Below are 24871 nucleotides of genomic sequence, written 5' to 3' on the forward strand. Positions count from 1 at the left end.
ATTGCGAGACAATCCTATAGTCATACATCACGAATCAGTCCCAGAGTGACAAAGTGTCACCCTTGTGTTTTCATGTGTAAAACCAGTAAACTACCTTAGGTAAGCAATGATATACTGTAGCTCTTTCTTGCATTTACTGTCATCATCATCTTCTTCTTGTGGTTGCGTTTGCAGCACCACATACAGGCCTGGCATATATACTACAGCATGTAGAGTTACTTTAGAGCGGGGTTTGTGTGTTTGGAGGCATATCCTCAAACGATTGGGTGCTGACAGGAAAATGAAAATGATGTAGGGGGAAGCTGTGTTTCTGTGACGTGATAAGTCAAAACTAACACCTGAAGATGAACCTTCACAGACAGACCTTTACCTGAAAACACTGAGTTGACCACCGTGATGTGTCACCACTGCAGATGCTATGAATATTTCTTTACAGAAATGAGATATTGGTGATAATTTCTTCTCTGGAAGAAGGAGACCTTACCCTGTGTTGACACTCGAGCGTCACAGAGGTGCTTTAATCGTGGCAGCACAAAGTGTGACCCACTTGCCTGTTGAAGTCCTTTTTGTCCCCGTTTTTTTTTTTTTTCATCCAAACGCCTACAGGCAAGAGATGAAGTGTGTTAGGTGAGGGGGGGAAAGGAGAAGGAGGAAGAAGGGAGGAGCAGTGCTGTATGGATGGGAAGAGAGAGAGATTTATGCAGGACGTGGCTCTGGACCGTTACGTATGACCTTCTATAAATCAAACTGCCCGTCTGTTTAAGGTCAGAAAATTCCCCTTGTCTCCGTCTCCCATTCCTCATTTATCCATAAATGGGTCTCAGAACGTCTTGCTTCCTGTCACGGTGATTCAGTCCAGAGTGGGGTCATTGTCTGCCAACACAGCAGCGCCGCGGCTCCGCGTGTTCACTGCCAACCTTGTCTTTCCTGTCAAAAGACTCTCATTTCCTGGACTCTTTCACCCTGTGTTTCTCTGGTTCTTTGATTTTTTTTTTTTTTTCTTCTTCCGATGAACGATGCATCGATCGTCCACTTCTCCCAGCTCCTCCTTTGACCCACATTCCCCCCTGTGCGTGCTCAATAATGAGCTCATGCATGTGTGCGTTCCCCAGAGAGAGTGGGAGATTAAAATGCTTATAGAACACATCGATACGTGTATCCATTACTATGTTTTCAGGTGCGATATCGCTTCATTTATGATGATCTGTTTTTCTTACATTTTAAAAAAAAACTCCCTAATTTGTACCTTGTGGCAGAAAAGGGCCCCTTCCCAAAAACTGCTGTAAAAATATGTATGTTAATATTTGTTTCCAATTTAAATGAGTCAGTCTTTCAAAGCTACTTCAGCCTGAAATATACATATCAAATAATAATAATCATTTTGAAATTTTAACCCTTTAAAGGCCAGTTTGTTTACACAACTCCACTGTTTTTTTTATTGAATTTGATTGTACTTACTATTGGGCCTTGAGATGGGTCAATGATTAGCAGAAACATTTATTTTGAAGCACTGTTATTTTCACAGGTGTGTAGTGAGTAATTTGACATACTTTTTATTCAGCGTCTCCAGGACAGGTGACCACACTTCTTGGACCCAATCTGAGAATAATAAAACTTTGACAGAGCGCAACATCTGTTTTCCTCTTTCAATAAACCACACAATTAATGTTCAAGAAATTGCAGAAATAATGACTTTAAGTTATCGGAAAGACTTTTTGAAATCACTGCAAAATGTGCAATTTCTCAAATCATTATCTGTGGCCACAAATTGTCACATTTCTATAGATTGAACAGTGAACCATGAAAGACACAAAGTACAACAAATTGTGCTTTATTAGTACAGTCATTATCAAATAATATAAATACAGACAAGTCATTGAAGTCATACAGTGCAGGCATATTAGTTATTATTAATTATTTTATTTATCAAAAACCAATGCCAACCGAGGGCACGAGTGGTTGTTCCCCCATTTGGGTCATTTAAGGCTTTGTAACATTAATTCCATGGCACAGCTCCACACATTACAGAAGCACTTTATCCATCACCGTGTCCCATTTAGTAAAGTAGAGAACATTCATTTTGACACACAATATAAATTTATATTATAACAGGTTTTTGGAAAGCACCCAACTTGCAAACAGCGCACACACACACACACACACACACACACACACCATTACATTGGTACACAGCAAAACAGTTTTCCTGTCTGTACTTTGTCACACGTTCTGTGTCCAGATTCTGTTTAACCAACACCATATGGAAGCTCCATAGTGTTTATCACAGGGTTTCTTTGTAAGCAGCCGGCACAGTCCCAACCATATTTACAATGATCGCACCTTCATACAGTCAGACTCACAAGTTAATATATCAAGTGGGAGGGGACGGAAAAAAGAAAAATAATCATTAAAAGAAAGAAAGAAAGAATCAAATAATAAACTGCTACGTCCCGTTCAACTGCGTGTATGAACACAAATGTCTTATCATTCGCATTACAGAGAAGAAAGGTGATTTAAGTGACTGAATGTGGCATGTTTGTTGATGAGTACCTCCGGAACTGCTCTTGACTGGTCAAACACAAAGAGAGAGCAGTGTCTCGAGCTTTGATTTTATTGGTACTTATCGGTGTTGTTCAGACTGTGTTAACTACTTACAGCCCAGGCAGTGGGAGGACAAATGCCAACTGTGGTTGTGCAGAGTTTTATTATTTTATTTTTTAGTTTGGTATAAACAAACTTAAGCAGCAAACGAACAAACGGTCTCCTTAACAAAACTATTAGAGCTGTGTTTTTTTAATTTAAATCAGTCAACAGTTCTCAAACTGTTCTCAAAATCAAAATGTCTTTTTTGTTGTTGATTTTTTAAAATATATTGTTACATTTGTTAACCTTTATGACTTTGGAATGAAAACAAGACAAACATTGTCACTTCATTTTCAAAAATTATTACAATCAATTAAGCGTTAAGCACAGCCACGGTTAAAACAAAGATGATTTTGACCTTTTATAAATGATATAATGTTGTACATGTGAGTTAGTTTGTATAATATTGCATTGTACTGCATTTCAGGAACGGATTGTCCAACATTGTGCATTAAATCACAAACGGCTTAGGTAGTATACATTCTCGATTTAAATATAAAACATTACATTTTTCACTCATTTTACGGTAACTAATGAAAAAAAAACAATAGTTTGCAGTTTAAAAACAATCTAAATTTGATCCAAATCACAGAGGAAAAGAAGCTAAAAGAACCTTCTTGTCGCAGCAGGTTTCTGTGAAGAAATTGCACTGCTGCTGCAGTAAGCCTCTAAACTGTAGAGAGAGCAGCAGTCTGGGAGATGTAAACAGGAAACAGATGAAGTGTTTTAAAGTGGATATGTTTTTTTTCTTTAAAAAGAAAAAAAAAGTGTTGATTGGTGTGTAACGTCTGTGTAGACCCTTGAAACTTGATTGGTCGTGTTGTTGTTTTGACTGAATTTTGATTGTTTTCTTAACGGGGAATGAGAATAGAGGATTTTGTTGATTAGCTCTTGGGGCAGTGTTGATTTGACTGAATCTATGGCACACTCTGAGCCCTTTCTCACCGTCAGTGTTCCCGAACCTTATTTTGAACCAGTCGATGTGTTCAAACTGGTGGGGGAAAAAAAGTTGGTTCTTTCTCATGACATCATCAGTGGGAGTGTCATATTCTGGTTTGTGAAGATGAGCGGGAAGTAGAGGAAGTATAGAGAAAAAGTGCCGGTGTTCATCCTCCCACTTTGGTTCCTCTTAAACTGGTGGTTCGCCAGAAAGCACCACAGACCCTACAGTGTCCTGACTCCAACTCTGGGAACCGTTGGTCCAAAAAAAATGACAGAGGTGAAAAAAAAAAAAAGGCTAGGTGAATTTCAAACTTTCTCACATCTAACATTTCTAAGGTCAAAGGTCAAATAATTTCCACTCAAATTAAATAAGGTCAATTCAAAGTTAAAGCCGTAGTGTGCGACTTTTAAATATAAACAAACGCCGGTTACAGCGCTGGTACGCAGGTTTTTGATCTTGTGTTGCGAAGGGACGGAAGTGATTTTATTCATATCGTCTATTACTCTCGTGGCTGCAAACAGGTTGGAGTATTTCTGCGATTGACATTTACAAAACTGAACACTACTGTACGCATGACTGATTTACTGTGAAACAAATAACACTTAAACTTTGAATAGACTTAAATAATTTTGAGTGCTAAACTTGAGGTAATTGTTTATAGGTTAGACAGATATGTCCTGGAGTAACCTCTGTCATCTTTCACTGGACCAGTATGATGCTTGTAAAGCGTCAGAAAGTCCTCTCCAATATCTCAATATGAGAAAATAATGGGAGCTTGCAGCTGCTCTGTTGCATAGTCTGGGAATGCATAGGACTTAAAGCAGGAACTTTGCAAGTTTGGTCACTTTTTCCTATACAGAGCTCCCCCTACAGTTTCAGAGAACATCATCCATTGTCTAGCGCTTTATCCTCACTGTTGACGCTCCACCCTCCTTTTCCTCTCTCCTAGCCATGCACATTTGTTTTTAACGGAGCCGGCAAACACATGATGAACTTTTAAAAATAACGTCATCGCTGGCTGAGGGGTGTGTTGCAATTCGTGTTTTTCGGGACCCTGGGTTTGGCGGCCCCCAATCTCCCTGCGATGAGCCATTTTTATCACAATGACTCCAAAGTTGTTACATTATGGTTTCTAAAGGCAGTCCGTTTGTTAGCCTCTCAGTTAATCAGGTAATCACTGTTACTTAGTGAAGGAAGGAGCAGGTTTGGAGCCACGTGGGTCAAAACTAAAGGTTAATAAGTGGCAGAAAGGCAGACGACCAGCTTGAAGAGGTCTAAACTGGTATTCACTTAATGGCCTGTTTGTTTGTTTGTTGTTTTTTTTTTTTTTTTTTTTTTTCAAAAAGGCCTCCCAGGTTTAATAGCGGACATCTTTACTTTCTTTCAGCTACGGTGTTTTTGGTCGGGGGCGTGGTTGACGCATCAGTTCCAGCTCTTCTTCCTGGGGAATCAGAAGCAAGGTCAGACACCAGTTAGCAGTTCAAGATTACAGTACATTCCATCGCAGTTATAATCCACACAATTTATTAAAATTGTTGCTAACAGGATTTCCACCCAGCGACTCGCTCGCTCTTAGAATGCCGCTACTATGCGGGACCTTCTGTTATCTATTAGTAATTTCATCCGCTCTGCTATTTATAAAGCACTCTCCAAATCTCTGCAGGGTATTCTCATTCTAAGGAAGTTTGGAGTTTCCCCATCTGTTCAAATCGACTGTGACAACATTCATTTCTCTGCAATAAGTTGAGTTAAAAACCTTCCCCTGCTGTTCTGAGAAACCAGTGAGAACCAAATGAATCCAACTGTGTGGAAAGAGCTGGTGTTAAATGTGTGCTATTTTTCTTCGTTTTCAATCGGGTTCAGTTTATCCTGCCAAACACTTAATGTGGGGCTTTACATTTGTCATTTGAACCACTTTACACTTTAAATGTCCAAGTGTCTTGCCCATTCATATTCATTATCGTAAAATTATAGTATAGAAATGATAAAACTTTTAAAGGAACTTCTTATTTAATTTTTGTCAGTTCAAATACCCCAAGTTCAGTTTTATTTACAGTAATTACAGACAATTCAGCTGAAATTACCAGAAAACTGGGAAGCAGACTGTAAATTGTAGTTGCATTAAAAAAATATTCATCTTTTTATGAAAGGCTTCTCACCAGCTATAAAAAACTGAACGCGCTTTTATTTTTGTAGGAATTAGAAACCGTTATTCATGGCTTAATAGATTCTTGGCTTGACGACAGAAAATCCCCTCACTTTTGACTACGAGCCATCGCCCTACAACTTTTTCCGGCACCGTCTCTTCACAAAAAAACAACAACGTTTTACTAGAATTAGGTCCCTGCATAGTGTCTGCTAATAAATTTTAGGTCCCATTTTTTTATGGTTTTATTCATTGGCCCAGCTCCAGGGTGAACCTCTTCCCACCCAGCAACACTGAAAATGTGCCGTACAGGAACATAATCTTAAAAATCCTTACCTAACTATAAATATGTCATATCTTGATACATAAGCCACATTTTTTATAATTCTAAACAACTAATTCCTTGCCTCAAAAGATCTTAAAGCTGTGTTCCTGTGTGACACATAAAAAGTTTTATTTCAAGTTTGTACTTCCATTGAGCGTTTTCTCCATAGACCTTACATACTCTAAGATCTCCGAGACCTCCGAAGCTGATTACGATACAATCGTTTCTATGAAAAGCAGGGAAATTATAAATGTAATACTTGCAAACGTTAATCTACACGTTAAAAAAAATGTAATTAAATAAAACGACTGGATCATAATTCGATAATCATCATCGATCATCCCTAGAAGATACAAAACAGACATCATGTTCTATTGAGGAACTACTGACAGACATATTTAAGACATAGGCTAATTTTCTCACTGACTTCCATTCAAAATCTTATTTTTGCAAACAGTGGAGTTTCCCCCTGATGGTTAAACGTCATAGTATAGTATGTCGTCCAAAAATGGCCAAAAACGTCATAGTATAGTGTGTCGTCCAAAAATGGCCAAAAACGTCATAGAATAGTGTGTCGTCCAAAAATGGTCAAAAATGTCATAGTATAGTATGTCGTACAAAAATGGCCAAAAACATCATACTATAGTATGTCGTCCAAAAATGGTCAAAAATGTCATAGTATAGTATGTGCTCCAAAATGACTCCCAGAAACAGGAGTCAGACTTGACGTTTTGTGACCTGTCAAAATCGACACCACAGCTGTAAATCAAAACGTAGCCTTAAAACGTATCTCGAACATTACTCCTGATGTGCCCACAAATAGATCTAGAGATTCACACCGTGTCAGCAGTCTCTTCTCCTTCAGTGTGTTCACCATACCAGATTGTAGAGCTCCATGTCAGACAGAGCGCTCTCCACGGCCTCCTCTTCATAGTCTGTGTGGTAGTCGGACTCGTCTGGTGAGGGAGAGGAGTGCACATCAGGTAAAAATAAGTATGACATAAAAGTACATTAGTTGATTAATACTGTGTATGTGTAGTGAAGAAACAAGGTAGAGAGATCTGACCAAACGGTGTCATTGCAAATATTTAATGTGGAAAAGTTACATTTACACAGGTCCTGCTTTCCATCAGCACGTTTACACTCCGTCTGTGTACAGTGCACACACCAAATTAATAGTGCAAAATTTCCCCTGCAGTGGGGGAGCAGAAATCCATGTCTTCTTCCTCATGTGAGACAGATTAATTTGCTTAATAGAGTGTGACGGGAAAACACAAACCCATTGGAAAATCACAACGCGAGAACTGGATAGACAAATGGTAACTGTATCTTCTCCCAGATATTGTGTGTACATGTTTTCTCATGATTGTGAATGTGCTTGAAAGTGTTGAGTGTGTGTGTGTGTGTGTGTGTGTGTGTGTGTGTGTGTGTGTGTGTGTGTGTGTGTGTGTGTGTGTGTGTGTGTGTGTGTGTGTGTGTGTGTGTGTGTGTGTGTGTGTGTGTGTGTGTGTGTGTTGTCAAAATTACCATCCACAAGAGCAGATTTAACAGGCTCGATGCGGGACACTATTTCTGCCAGGTCAGTGAAGGAGGCATTGGGACACGTCACCACCTGAAAGTCACACAGACATATTCACACTCAAGAAACGCTGAAAATGAACTGAGCCAACAAACTGTAAAAAGAGAGACTCTGATTAGTATCGGCTAATTAATCAGTGTTGCTGTGGTCCATCTACGCCAGCTGCCCAGTGTCAACACCTCACTCATCTGTTAATTATGGCGAGAAATTACGGCATATGATGACGTCTAAACCTGCCGTTTCCCAAAGGAGAAAGGACCAATTTTGGACGACATACTATACTATGACATTTTTGATCATTTTTGGACGACATACTATACCATGACATTTTTGATCATTTTTGGACGACATACTATACTATGACGTTTTTGACCAATTTTGGACGACATACTATACTATGACGTTTTTGGCCATTTTTGGACGACATGCTATAGTATGACGTTTTTGGCCATTTTTGGACGACATGCTATATAGTATGACGTTTTTGACCAATTTTGGACGACATACTATACTATGACGTTTTTGATCATTTTTGGACGACATACTATAGTATGACGTTTTTGACCAATTTTGGACGACATACTATACTATGACGTTTTTGGCCATTTTTGGACGACATACTATACTATGACATTTTTGATCATTTTTGGACGACAAACTATACTATGACGTTTTTGACCAATTTTGGACGACATACTATACTATGACGTTTTTGGCCATTTTTGGACGACATGCTATAGTATGACGTTTTTGGCCATTTTTGGACGACATGCTATAGTATGACGTTTTTGACCAATTTTGGACGACATACTATACTATGACATTTTTGATCATTTTTGGACGACATACTATACTATGACGTTTTTGACCAATTTTGGACGACATACTATACTATGACGTTTTTGGCCATTTTTGGACGACATACTATACTATGACATTTTTGATCATTTTTGGACGACATACTATACTATGACGTTTTTGACCAATTTTGGACGACATACTATACTATGACATTTTTGACCAATTTTGGACGACATACTATACTATGACGTTTTTGGCCAATTTTGGACGACATACTATACTATGACGTTTTTGGCCATTTTTGGACGACATGCTATAGTATGACGTTTTTGGCCATTTTTGGCGACATACCATACTATGACGTTTTTGATCATTTTTGGAAGACATACTATACAATGACGTTTTTGATCATTTTTGGACGACATACTATAGTATGACGTTTTTGACCAATTTTGGACGACATACTATACTATGACGTTTTTGACCAATTTTGGACGACATACTATACTATGACGTTTTTGATCATTTTTGGACGACATACGATACTATAACGTTTTTGATCATTTTTGGACGACATACTATACTATGACGTTTTTGGCCATTTTTGGACAACATACTATACTATGACGTTTTTGACCAATTTTGGACGACATACTATACTATGACGTTTTTGGCCATTTTTGGACGACATGCTATATAGTATGACGTTTTTGACCAATTTTGGACGACATACTATACTATGACGTTTTTGATCATTTTTGGACGACATACTATACTATGACGTTTTTGATCATTTTTGGACGACATACGATACTATAACGTTTTTGATCATTTTTGGACGACATACTATACTATGACGTTTTTGGCCATTTTTGGACAACATACTATACTATGACGTTTTTGACCAATTTTGGACGACATACTATACTATGACGTTTTTGGCCATTTTTGGACGACATGCTATATAGTATGACGTTTTTGACCAATTTTGGACGACATACTATACTATGACGTTTTTGATCATTTTTGGACGACATACTATAGTATGACGTTTTTGACCAATTTTGGACGACATACTATACTATGACGTTTTTGGCCATTTTTGGACGACATGCTATAGTATGACGTTTTTGGCCATTTTTGGACGACATGCTATATAGTATGACGTTTTTGACCAATTTTGGACGACATACTATACTATGACGTTTTTGATCATTTTTGGACGACATACTATACTATGACGTTTTTGACCAATTTTGGACGACATACTATACTATGACGTTTTTGGCCATTTTTGGACGACATGCTATAGTATGACGTTTTTGGCCATTTTTGGACGACATGCTATATAGTATGACGTTTTTGACCAATTTTGGACGACATACTATACTATGACGTTTTTGATCATTTTTGGACGACATACTATACTATGACGTTTTTGACCAATTTTGGACGACATACTATACTATGACGTTTTTGGCCATTTTTGGACGACATGCTATAGTATGACGTTTTTGACCAATTTTGGACGACATGCTATATAGTATGACGTTTTTGACCAATTTTGGACGACATACTATACTATGACGTTTTTGGCCATTTTTGGACGACATGCTATAGTATGACGTTTTTGACCAATTTTGGACGACATACTATACTATGACGTTTTTGATCATTTTTGGACGACATACTATAGTATGACGTTTTTGACCAATTTTGGACGACATACTATACTATGACGTTTTTGGCCATTTTTGGACGACATGCTATAGTATGACGTTTTTGGCCATTTTTGGACGACATGCTATATAGTATGACGTTTTTGACCAATTTTGGACGACATACTATACTATGACGTTTTTGATCATTTTTGGACGACATACTATAGTATGACGTTTTTGACCAATTTTGGACGACATACTATACTATGACGTTTTTGGCCATTTTTGGACGACATGCTATAGTATGACGTTTTTGGCCATTTTTGGACGACATGCTATATAGTATGACGTTTTTGACCAATTTTGGACGACATACTATACTATGACGTTTTTGATCATTTTTGGACGACATGCTATAGTATGACGTTTTTGGCCATTTTTGGACGACATGCTATATAGTATGACGTTTTTGACCAATTTTGGACGACATACTATACTATGACGTTTTTGATCATTTTTGGACGACATGCTATAGTATGACGTTTTTGACCAATTTTGGACGACATACTATACTATGACGTTTTTGATCATTTTTGGACGACATACTATACTATGACGTTTTTGATCATTTTTGGACGACAAACTATACTATGACGTTTTTGACCAATTTTGGACGACATGCTATATAGTATGACGTTTTTGACCAATTTTGGACGACATACTATACTATGACGTTTTTGATCATTTTTGGACGACATACTATAGTATGACGTTTTTGACCAATTTTGGACGACATACTATACTATGACGTTTTTGGCCATTTTTGGACGACATGCTATAGTATGACGTTTTTGGCCATTTTTGGACGACATGCTATATAGTATGACGTTTTTGACCAATTTTGGACGACATACTATACTATGACGTTTTTGATCATTTTTGGACGACATACTATACTATGACGTTTTTGACCAATTTTGGACGACATACTATACTATGACGTTTTTGGCCATTTTTGGACGACATGCTATAGTATGACGTTTTTGACCAATTTTGGACGACATGCTATATAGTATGACGTTTTTGACCAATTTTGGACGACATACTATACTATGACGTTTTTGGCCATTTTTGGACGACATGCTATAGTATGACGTTTTTGACCAATTTTGGACGACATACTATACTATGACGTTTTTGATCATTTTTGGACGACATACTATAGTATGACGTTTTTGACCAATTTTGGACGACATACTATACTATGACGTTTTTGGCCATTTTTGGACGACATGCTATAGTATGACGTTTTTGGCCATTTTTGGACGACATGCTATATAGTATGACGTTTTTGACCAATTTTGGACGACATACTATACTATGACGTTTTTGATCATTTTTGGACGACATACTATAGTATGACGTTTTTGACCAATTTTGGACGACATACTATACTATGACGTTTTTGGCCATTTTTGGACGACATGCTATAGTATGACGTTTTTGGCCATTTTTGGACGACATGCTATATAGTATGACGTTTTTGACCAATTTTGGACGACATACTATACTATGACGTTTTTGATCATTTTTGGACGACATACTATACTATGACGTTTTTGACCAATTTTGGACGACATACTATACTATGACGTTTTTGGCCATTTTTGGACGACATGCTATAGTATGACGTTTTTGACCAATTTTGGACGACATGCTATATAGTATGACGTTTTTGACCAATTTTGGACGACATACTATACTATGACGTTTTTGGCCATTTTTGGACGACATGCTATAGTATGACGTTTTTGACCAATTTTGGACGACATACTATACTATGACGTTTTTGATCATTTTTGGACGACATACTATACTATGACGTTTTTGACCAATTTTGGACGACATACTATACTATGACGTTTTTGATCATTTTTGGACGACATACTATACTATGACGTTTTTGATCATTTTTGGACGACAAACTATACTATGACGTTTTTGACCAATTTTGGACGACATACTATACTATGACGTTTTTGGCCATTTTTGGACGACATGCTATATAGTATGACGTTTTTGACCAATTTTGGACGACATACTATACTATGACGTTTTTGATCATTTTTGGACGACATACTATAGTATGACGTTTTTGACCAATTTTGGACGACATACTATACTATGACGTTTTTGGCCATTTTTGGACGACATGCTATAGTATGACGTTTTTGGCCATTTTTGGACGACATGCTATATAGTATGACGTTTTTGACCAATTTTGGACGACATACTATACTATGACGTTTTTGATCATTTTTGGACGACATACTATAGTATGACGTTTTTGACCAATTTTGGACGACATACTATACTATGACGTTTTTGGCCATTTTTGGACGACATGCTATAGTATGACGTTTTTGGCCATTTTTGGACGACATGCTATATAGTATGACGTTTTTGACCAATTTTGGACGACATACTATACTATGACGTTTTTGATCATTTTTGGACGACATACTATACTATGACGTTTTTGACCAATTTTGGACGACATACTATACTATGACGTTTTTGGCCATTTTTGGACGACATGCTATAGTATGACGTTTTTGACCAATTTTGGACGACATGCTATATAGTATGACGTTTTTGACCAATTTTGGACGACATACTATACTATGACGTTTTTGGCCATTTTTGGACGACATGCTATAGTATGACGTTTTTGACCAATTTTGGACGACATACTATACTATGACGTTTTTGATCATTTTTGGACGACATACTATAGTATGACGTTTTGACCAATTTTGGACGACATACTATACTATGACGTTTTTGGCCATTTTTGGACGACATGCTATAGTATGACGTTTTTGGCCATTTTTGGACGACATGCTATATAGTATGACGTTTTTGACCAATTTTGGACGACATACTATACTATGACGTTTTTGATCATTTTTGGACGACATACTATAGTATGACGTTTTTGACCAATTTTGGACGACATACTATACTATGACGTTTTTGGCCATTTTTGGACGACATGCTATAGTATGACGTTTTTGGCCATTTTTGGACGACATGCTATATAGTATGACGTTTTTGACCAATTTTGGACGACATACTATACTATGACGTTTTTGATCATTTTTGGACGACATACTATACTATGACGTTTTTGACCAATTTTGGACGACATACTATACTATGACGTTTTTGGCCATTTTTGGACGACATGCTATAGTATGACGTTTTTGACCAATTTTGGACGACATGCTATATAGTATGACGTTTTTGACCAATTTTGGACGACATACTATACTATGACGTTTTTGATCATTTTTGGACGACATACTATACTATGACGTTTTTGACCAATTTTGGACGACATACTATACTATGACGTTTTTGATCATTTTTGGACGACATACTATACTATGACGTTTTTGACCAATTTTGGACGACATGCTATATAGTATGACGTTTTTGACCAATTTTGGACGACATACTATACTATGACGTTTTTGGCCATTTTTGGACGACATGCTATAGTATGACGTTTTTGACCAATTTTGGACGACATACTATACTATGACGTTTTTGATCATTTTTGGACGACATACTATACTATGACGTTTTTGACCAATTTTGGACGACATACTATACTATGACGTTTTTGATCATTTTTGGACGACATACTATACTATGACGTTTTTGATCATTTTTGGACGACAAACTATACTATGACGTTTTTGATCATTTTTGGACGACAAACTATACTATGACGTTTTTGGCCATTTTTGGACGACATGCTATACTATGACGGTTTTGGCCATTTTTGGACGACATACTATGCGATGACGTTTTTGACCATTTTTGGACGACATGCTATAGTATGACGTTTTTGGCCATTTTTGGACGACATGCTATAGTATGATGTTTTTGACCATTTTTGGACGACATGCTATATAGTATGACGTTTTTGACCAATTTTGGACAACAAACTATACTATGACGTTTTTGACCAATTTTGGACGACATACTATACTATGACGTTTTTGACCAATTTTGGACGACATACTATACTATGACGTTTTTGACCAATTTTTGGACGACATACTATACTATAACATTTTTGGCCATTTTTGGACGACATACTATAGTATGACGTTTTTGGCCATTTTTGGACGACATACTATACTATGACGTTTTTGACCAATTTTTGACGACATACTATACTATGACGTTTTTGGCCATTTTTGGACGACATACTATACTATGACGTTTTTGGCCATTTTTGGACTACATACTATACTATGACGTTTTTGGCCATTTTTGGACGATATACTATACAATGACGTTTTTGGCCATTTTTGGACGACATGCTATATAGTATGACGTTTTTGACCATTTTTGGACGACATGCAATAGTATGACGTTTTTGTCAAATTTTGGACCAATTTTTTTTTTCAAAAAATGGTCACATTATGGACGACATAGTATTGTAGGACGTACTACATAGTATAGTATGACGTTTTTGTCAAGTTTTGGACCAAAAAAACGTTTTTCAAAAAAATGGTCAGATTTTGGACAACATAGTATAGTATGTCGTTTTTGTCAAATTTTGGACCAATTTTTTTTTTCAAAAAATGGTCACATTATGGACGACATAGTATTGTAGGACGTACTACATAGTATAGTATGACGTTTTTGTCAAGTTTTGGACCAAAAAAACGTTTTTCCAAAAAATGGTCAGATTTTGGACGACATACTATAGTATGACGTTTTTGACCAATTTTGGACGACATACTATACTATGACGTTTTTGGCCATTTTTGGACGACATACTATACTATGACGTTTTTGACCAATTTTGGACGACATACTATACTATAACGTTTTTGGCCATTTTTGGACGACATACTATACTATGACGTTTTGGCCATTTTTGGACGACATACTATATACTATGATGTTTTTGGCCAATTTAGGATGACATACTATACTATGACGTTTTTGATCATTTTTGGACGACATACTATACTATGACGTTTTTTATCATTTTTGGACGACAAACTATAGTATGACGTTTTTGACCAATTTTGGACGACATACTATACTATGACGTTTTTGATCATTTTTGGACGAAATACTATACTATGACGTTTTTGATCATTTTTGGACAACATACTATACTATGACGTTTTTGGCCATTTTTGGACGACATGCTATAGTATGACGTTTTTGGCCATTTTTGGACGACATACTATACTATGACGTTTTTGATCATTTTTGGACGACATACTATACTATGACGTTTTTGATAATTTTTGGACGACATACTATAGTATGACGTTTTTGACCAATTTTGGACGACATACTATAGTATGACGTTTTTGACCAATTTTGGACGACATACTATAGTATGACGTTTTTGACCAATTTTGGACGACATACTATAGTATGACGTTTTTGGCCATTTTTGGACGACATACTATACTATGACGTTTTTGTCAAATTTTGGACCAATTTTTTTTTCAAAAAATGGTCACATTATGGACGACATAGTATTGTAGGACGTACTACATAGTATAGTATGACGTTTTTGTCAAGGTTTGGACCAAAAAAACGTTTTTCCAAAAAATGGTCAGATTTTGGACAACATACTATACTATGACATTTTTGGCCATTTTTGGAAGACATACTATACTATGACGTTTTTGGCCATTTTTGGACGACATACTATACTATGACGTTTTTGATCATTTTTGGACGACATACTATACTATGACGTTTTTGACCAATTTTGGACGACATACTATACTATGATGTTTTTGATCATTTTTGGACCAATTTTTTTTTTCAAAAAATGGTCACATTATGGACGACATAGTATTGTAGGACGTACTACATAGTATAGTATGACGTTTTTGTCAAGTTTTGGACCAAAAAAACGTTTTTCCAAAAAATGGTCAGATTTTGGACGACATAGTATATAGTATGTCGTTTTTGTCAAGTTTTGGACCAAAAAAACGTTTTTCAAAAAAATTGTCACATTATGGACGACATAGTATTGTAGGACGTACTACATAGTATAGTATGTCGTTTTTGTCCAATTTTGGACCAAATTTTTTTTCTCCAAAAAGGGTTACATTTTGGAGACATAGTATATAGTATGACGTACTGCATAGTATGGTGTGACGTTTTTGTCAAGTTTTGGACCAAAAAAACGTTTTTCAAAAAACTGGTCAGATTTTGGACGACATAGTATAGTATGTCGTTTTTGTCCAATTTTGGACCAAATTTTTTTTCTCCAAAAATTGTCACATTTTAGAGACATAGTATAGTATGACATACTACATAGTATAGTGTGACGTTTTTGTCAAGTTTTGGACCAAAAAAACGTTTTTCAAAAAAATTGTCAGATTTTGGACGACATAGTATAGTATGTCGTTTTTGTCAAATTTTGGACCAATTTTTTCTTTTCAAAAAATGGTCACATTATGGACGACATAGTATTGTAGGACGTACTACATATAGACATATATAGTCTGACGTTTTTGTCAAGTTTTGGACCAATTTTTTTTCTCCAAAAAGGGTTACATTTTGGAGACATAGTATAGTATGACGTACTGCATAGTATAGTGTGACGTTTTTGTCAAGTTTTGGACCAGAAAAACGTTTTTCAAAAAACTGGTCAGATTTTGGACGACATAGTATAGTATGTCGTTTTTGTCCAATTTTGGACCAAATTCTTTTTCTCCAAAAATGGTCACATTTTGGAGATATAGTATAGTATGACGTACTGCATAGTATAGTGTGACGTTTTTGTCAAGTTTTGGACCAAAAAAACGTTTTTCAAAAAACTGGTCAGATTTTGGACGACATAGTATAGTATGTCGTTTTTGTCCAATTTTGGACCAAATTTTTTTTCTCCAAAAAGGGTTACATTTTGGAGACATAGTATAGTATGACGTACTGCATAGTATAGTGTGACGTTTTTGTCAAGTTTTGGACCAAAAAAACGTTTTTCAAAAAACTGGTCAGATTTTGGACGACATAGTATATAGTATGTCGTTTTTGTCCAATTTTGGACCAAATTTTTTCTCCAAAAAGGGTTACATTTTGGAGACATAGTATAGTATGACATACTGCATAGTATAGTGTGACGTTTTTGTCAAGTTTTGGACCAAAAAAACGTTTTTCAAAAACTGGTCAGATTTAGGACGACATAGTATAGTATGTCGTTTTTGTCCAATTTTGGACCAAATTTTTTTCTCCAAAAAGGGTTACATTTTGGAGACATAGTATAGTATGACGTACTGCATAGTATAGTGTGACGTTTTTGTCAAGTTTTGGACCAAAAAAAACGTTTTCAAAAAAATTGTCAGAATCAAAAACGACATAGTATAGTATGTCGTTTTTGTCCAATTTTGGACCAATTTTTTTTTCTCCAAAAAGGGTTACATTTTGGAGACATAGTATAGTATGACGTACTGCATAGTATAGTGTGACGTTTTTGTCAAGTTTTGGACCAAAAAAACGTTTTTCAAAAAACAGGTCAGATTTTGGACGACATAGTATAGTATGTCGTTTTTGTCCAATTTTGGACCAAATTTTTTTTCTCCAAAAAGGGTTACATTTTGGAGACATAGTATAGTATGACGTACTGCATAGTATAGTGTGACGTTTTTGTCAAGTTTTGGACCAAAAAACGTTTTTCAAAAAATTGTCAGAATCAAAAACGACATAGTATAGTATTTCGTTTTTGTCCAATTTTGGACCAAATTTTTTTTCTCCAAAAATGGTCACATTTTGGAGATATAGTATAGTATGACGTACTGCATAGTATAGTGTGACGTTTTTGTCAAGTTTTGGACCAAAAAAACGTTTTTCAAAAAATTGTCAGAATCAAAAACGACATAGTATAGTATGTCGTTTTTGTCCAATTTTGGACCAAATTTTTCTTCTCCAAAAATGGTCACATTTTGGAGATATAGTATAGTATGACGTACTGCATAGTATAGTGTGACGTTTTTGTCAAGTTTTGGACCAAAAAAACGTTTTTCAAAAAATTGTCAGAATCAAAAACGACATAGTATAGTATGTCGTTTTTGTCCAATTTTGGACCAAATTTTTTTTCTCCAAAAATGGTCACATTTTGGAGATATAGTATAGTATGACGTACTACATAGTATAGTGTGACGTTTCTGTCAAGTTTTGGACCAAAAAAACGTTTTTCAAAAAAATTGTCAGAATCAAAAACGACATAGTCATAGTATGTCGTTTTTGTCCAATTTTGGACCAAATTTTTTTTCTCCAAAAATGGTCACATTTTGGAGATATAGTATAGTATGACGTACTGCATAGTATAGTGTGACGTTTTTGTCAAGTTTTGGACCAAAAAAACGTTTTTCAAAAATTGTCAGAATCAAAAACGACATAGTATAGCATGTCGTTTTTGTCCAATTTTGGACCAAAATTTTTTTCTCCAAAAATGGTCACATTTTGGAGATATAGTATAGTATGACGTACTGCATAGTATAGTGTGACGTTTTTGTCAAGTTTTGGACCAAAAAAACGTTTTTCAAAAAAACTTGTCAGAATCAAAAACGACATAGTATAGTATGTCGTTTTTGTCCAATTTTGGACCAAATTTTTTTTCTCCAAAAAGGGTTACATTTTGAGACATAGTATAGTATGACGTACTGCATAGTAAAGTCTGACGTTTTTGTCAAGTTTTGGACCAAAAAAACGTTTTTCAAAAAACTGGTCAGATTTTGGACGACATAGTATAGTATGTCGTTTTTGTCCAATTTTGGACCAAATTTTTTTTCTCCAAAAATGGTCACATTTTGGAGATATAGTATAGTATGACGTACTGCATAGTATAGTGTGACGTTTTTGTCAAGTTTTGGACCAAAAAAACGTTTTTCAAAAAATTGTCAGAATCAAAAACGACATAGTATAGTATGTCGTTTTTGTCCAATTTTGGACCAAATTTTTCTTGTCCAAAAATGGTCACATTTTGGAGATATAGTATAGTATGACGTACTGCATAGTATAGTGTGACGTTTTTGTCAAGTTTTGGACCAAAAAAACGTTTTTCAAAAAAATTGTCAGAATCAAAAACGACATAGTATAGTATGTCGTTTTTGTCCAATTTTGGACCAATTTTTTTTTCTCCAAAAATGGTCACATTTTGGAGATATAGTATAGTATGACGTACTACATAGTATAGTGTGATGTTTTTGTCCAATTTTGGACCAAAAAAACGTTTTTCAAAAAATTGTCAGAATCAAAAACGACATAGTATAGCATGTCGTTTTTGTCCAATTTTGGACCAAATTTTTTTTCTCCAAAAATGGTCACATTTTGGAGATATAGTATTGTATGACGTACTACATAGTATAGTGTGACGTTTCTGTCAAGTTTTGGACCAAAAAAAACGTTTTTCAAAAAAATTGTCAGAATCAAAAACGACATAGTATAGTATGTCGTTTTTGTCCAATTTTGGACCAAATTTTTTTTCTCCAAAAAGGGTTACATTTTGGAGACATAGTATAGTATGACGTACTGCATAGTAAAGTCTGACGTTTTTGTCAAGTTTTGGACCAAAAAAACGTTTTTCAAAAAACTGGTCAGATTTTGGACGACATAGTATAGTATGTCGTTTTTGTCCAATTTTGGACCAAATTTTTTTTCTCCAAAAATGGTCACATTTTGGAGATATAGTATAGTATGACGTACTGCATAGTATAGTGTGACGTTTTTGTCAAGTTTTGGACCAAAAAAACGTTTTTCAAAAAATTGTCAGAATCAAAAACGACATAGTATAGTATGTCGTTTTTGTCCAATTTTGGACCAAATTTTTCTTCTCCAAAAATGGTCACATTTTGGAGATATAGTATAGTATGACGTACTGCATAGTATAGTGTGACGTTTTTGTCAAGTTTTGGACCAAAAAAACGTTTTTCAAAAAATTGTCAGAATCAAAAACGACATAGTATAGTATGTCGTTTTTGTCCAATTTTGGACCAAATTTTTTTTCTCCAAAAATGGTCACATTTTGGAGATATAGTATAGTATGACGTACTGCATAGTATAGTGTGACGTTTTTGTCAAGTTTTGGACCAAAAAAACGTTTTTCAAAAAAATTGTCAGAATCAAAAACGACATAGTATAGTATGTCGTTTTTGTCCAATTTTGGACCAATTTTTTTTTTCTCCAAAAATGGTCACATTTTGGAGATATAGTATAGTATGACGTACTACATAGTATAGTGTGACGTTTTTGTCAAGTTTTGGACCAAAAAAACGTTTTTCAAAAAAATTGTCAGAATCAAAAACGACATAGTATAGTATGTCGTTTTTGTCCAATTTTGGACCAAATTTTTTTTCTCCAAAAATGGTCACATTTTGGAGATATAGTATTGTATGACGTACTACATAGTATAGTGTGACGTTTCTGTCAAGTTTTGGACCAAAAAAACGTTTTTCAAGAAACTGGTCAGATTTTGGACGACATAGTATAGTATGTCGTTTTTGTCCAATTTTGGACCAATTTTTTTTTCTCCAAAAAGGGTTACATTTTGGAGACATAGTATAGTATGACGTACTGCATAGTATAGTCTGACGTTTTTGTCAAGTTTTGGACCAAAAAAACTGGTCAGATTTTGGACGACATAGTATAGTATGTCGTTTTTGTCCAATTTTGGACCAAATTTTTTTTCTCCAAAAATGGTCACATTTTGGAGATATAGTATAGTATGACGTACTGCATAGTATAGTGTGACGTTTTTGTCAAGTTTTGGACCAAAAAAACGTTTTTCAAAAAATTGTCAGAATCAAAAACGACATAGTATAGTATGTCGTTTTTGTCCAATTTTGGACCAAATTTTTCTTCTCCAAAAATGGTCACATTTTGGAGATATAGTATAGTATGACGTACTGCATAGTATAGTGTGACGTTTTTGTCAAGTTTTGGACCAAAAAAAGTTTTTCAAAAAATTGTCAGAATCAAAAACGACATAGTATAGTATGTCGTTTTTGTCCAATTTTGGACCAAATTTTTTTCTCCAAAAATGGTCACATTTTGGAGATATAGTATAGTATGACGTACTACATAGTATAGTGTGACGTTTTTGTCAAGTTTTGGACCAAAAAAACGTTTTTCAAAAAATTGTCAGAATCAAAAACGACATAGTATAGTATGTCGTTTTTGTCCAATTTTGGACCAAATTTTTCTTCTCCAAAAATGGTCACATTTTGGAGATATAGTATAGTATGACGTACTGCATAGTATAGTGTGACGTTTTTGTCAAGTTTTGGACCAAAAAAACGTTTTTCAAAAAATTGTCAGAATCAAAAACGACATAGTATAGTATGTCGTTTTTGTCCAATTTTGGACCAATTTTTTTTTCTCCAAAAATTGTCACATTTTGGAGATATAGTATAGTATGACGTACTACATAGTATAGTGTGACGTTTTTGTCAAGTTTTGGACCAAAAAAACGTTTTTCAAAAAAATTGTCAGAATCAAAAACGACATAAGCCCAATTTATACTTCTGCGTAAAGTGCTCTGCGTAGGCTACGTAGAGACTCTGCGTCGACGCAGAGACTGTCGAAGAGCCTCTGCGTAGTCTCCGTCTGCACGAAATATTTTTTAAGTGTCCGTCACTCCGTCAAGGGACTACGGAGACGGCAAGAGCTGCGATTGGTCCTCAGGACAGGCCGAGCTAAGCTGCTCTGTGCCGGCTCTCAGTGCGCTCCGGGCGTCCTGACAGAGGCGGAGCTGATCCCCGCCGATAACGCCGCTGCCGAACTATAAATACGTCATATCTTAACACACACAGCACATGTTTAGACTCTAAATGGCCAATTTCTCGCCTCAAATTATCTTAAAACTGCGTTCCGTGACACAGAAAAGTGAGAAACGGCCACTTTTTCAACAACAACAGTCTTTCTCTCTCTTTCTTTCTCGGACGCCATTGCTCACTGTAGCCAGAAGCACAACAACCTTGCGCAGCGACCCCTACTGATCGGGCGGGAAATTGCAGCGAGTGTCTGTCACCACGACGCAGAAGTATAAATGCTCGAGGCGTCTCCGTGGTGACGCAGACGGATAACGCATACGCAGTCGGAGAAGTATAATGTGGCCTATAGTATAGTATGTCGTTTTTGTCCAATTTTGGACCAAATTTTTTTCTCCAAAAATGGTCACATTTTGGAGATATAGTATAGTATGACGTACTGCATAGTATAGTGTGACGTTTTTGTCAAGTTTTGGACCAAAATAACGTTTTTCAAAAAAATTGTCAGAATCAAAAACGACATAGTATAGTATGTCGTTTTTGTCCAATTTTGGACCAAATTTTTTTTCTCCAAAAATGGTCACATTTTGGAGATTTAGTATAGTATGACGTACTGCATAATATAGTGTGACGTTATTGTCAAGTTTTGGACCAAAAAAACGTTTTTCAAAAAATTGTCAGAATCAAAAACGACATAGTATAGTATGTCGTTTTTGTCCAATTTTGGACCAAATTTTTTTTTTCCAAAAATGGTCACATTTTGGAGATATAGTATTGTATGACGTACTACATAGTATAGTGTGACGTTTCTGTCAAGTTTTGGACCAAAAAAACGTTTTTCAAAAAACTGGTCAGATTTTGGACGACATAGTATAGTATGTCGTTTTTGTCCAATTTTGGACCAAATTTTTTTTCTCCAAAAAGGGTTACATTTTGGAGACATAGTATAGTATGACGTACTGCATAGTATAGTCTGACGTTTTTGTCAAGTTTTGGACCAAAAAAACGTTTTTCAAAAAACTGGTCAGATTTTGGACGACATAGTATAGTATGTCGTTTTTGTCCAATTTTGGACCAAATTTTTTTTCTCCAAAAATGGTCACATTTTGGAGATATAGTATAGTATGACGTACTGCATAGTATAGTGTGACGTTTTTGTCAAGTTTTGGACCAAAAAAACGTTTTTCAAAAAATTGTCAGAATCAAAAACGACATAGTATAGTATGTCGTTTTTGTCCAATTTTGGACCAAATTTTTCTTCTCCAAAAATGGTCACATTTTGGAGATATAGTATAGTATGACGTACTGCATAGTATAGTGTGACATTTTTGTCAAGTTTTGGACCAAAAAAACGTTTTTCAAAAAACTGGTCAGATTTTGGACGACATAGTATAGTATGTCGTTTTTGTCCAATTTTGGACCAAATTTTTTTTCTCCAAAAATGGTCACATTTTGGAGATATAGTATAGTATGACGTACTACATAGTATAGTGTGACGTTATTGTCAAGTTTTGGACCAAAAAAACGTTTTTCAAAAAACTGGTCAGATTTTGGACGACATAGTATAGTATGTCGTTTTTGTCCAATTTTGGACCAAATTTTTTTTCTCCAAAAAGGGTTACATTTTGGAGACATAGTATAGTATGACGTACTGCATAGTATAGTGTGACGTTTTTGTCAAGTTTTGGACCAAAAAAACGTTTTTCAAAAAATTGTCAGAATCAAAAACGACATAGTATAGTATGTCGTTTTTGTCCAATTTTGGACCAAATTTTTTTTCTCCAAAAATGGTCACATTTTGGAGATATAGTATAGTATGACGTACTACATAGTATAGTGTGACGTTTCTGTCAAGTTTTAGACCAAAAAAACGTTTTTCAAAAAAATTGTCAGAATCAAAAACGACATAGTATAGTATGTCGTTTTTGTCCAATTTTGGACCAAATTTTTTTTCTCCAAAAATGGTCACATTTTGGAGATATAGTATTGTATGACGTACTACATAGTATAGTGTGACGTTTCTGTCAAGTTTTGGACCAAAAAAACGTTTTTCAAAAAAATTGTCAGAATCAAAAACGACATAGTATAGTATGTCGTTTTTGTCCAAATTTGGACCAAATTTTTTTTCTCCAAAAAGGGTTACATTTTGGAGACATAGTAAAGTATGACGTACTGCATAGTATAGTCTGACGTTTTTGTCAAGTTTTGGACCAAAAAAACGTTTTTCAAAAAACTGGTCAGATTTTGGACGACATAGTATAGTATGTCGTTTTTGTCCAATTTTGGACCAAATTTTTCTTCTCCAAAAACGGTCACATTTTGGAGATATAGTATAGTATGACGTACTGCATAGTATAGTGTGACGTTTTTGTCAAGTTTTGGACCAAAAAAACGTTTTTCAAAAAACTGGTCAGATTTTGGACGACATAGTATAGTATGTCGTTTTTGTCCAATTTTGGACCAAATTTTTCTTCTCCAAAAATGGTCACATTTTGGAGATATAGTATAGTATGACGTACTGCATAGTATAGTGTGACGTTTTTGTCAAGTTTTGGACCAAAAAAACGTTTTTCAAAAAATTGTCAGAATCAAAAACGACATAGTATAGTATGTCGTTTTTGTCCAATTTTGGACCAAATTTTTCTTCTCCAAAAATGGTCACATTTTGGAGATATAGTATAGTATGACGTACTGCATAGTATAGTGTGACGTTTTTGTCAAGTTTTGGACCAAAAAAACGTTTTTCAAAAAATTGTCAGAATCAAAAACGACATAGTATAGTATGTCGTTTTTGTCCAATTTTGGACCAAATTTTTCTTCTCCAAAAATGGTCACATTTTGGAGATATAGTATAGTATGACGTACTGCATAGTATAGTGTGACGTTTTTGTCAAGTTTTGGACCAAAAAAACGTTTTTCAAAAAATTGTCAGAATCAAAAACGACATA

At 35.3% G+C, this 24871-nt stretch overlaps 1 protein-coding gene across 1 annotated transcript in view; it reads right to left on the bottom strand.

The window, feature by feature from the left end:
* Window positions 1-6853: 6853 nt before the first annotated feature.
* Window positions 6854-24871, bottom strand: part of pnpla7a (patatin-like phospholipase domain containing 7a) — a 46541-nt gene continuing 28523 nt past the window's right edge. The window contains exons 34-35 of the mRNA XM_083902986.1: window positions 7585-7669; window positions 6854-7013 (exon numbers count right to left, since the gene is read on the bottom strand). Of these exons, the coding sequence (XP_083759112.1) occupies window positions 6928-7013; window positions 7585-7669 (171 nt within the window). The 3' untranslated portion in view covers window positions 6854-6927. The remainder of the gene's footprint in view (window positions 7014-7584; window positions 7670-24871) is intronic.

This window comes from Microchirus variegatus (genome assembly GCF_963457635.1).
Source record: "Microchirus variegatus genome assembly, chromosome: 16".
NCBI classification, from domain to species: Eukaryota; Metazoa; Chordata; class Actinopteri; order Pleuronectiformes; family Soleidae; genus Microchirus; species Microchirus variegatus.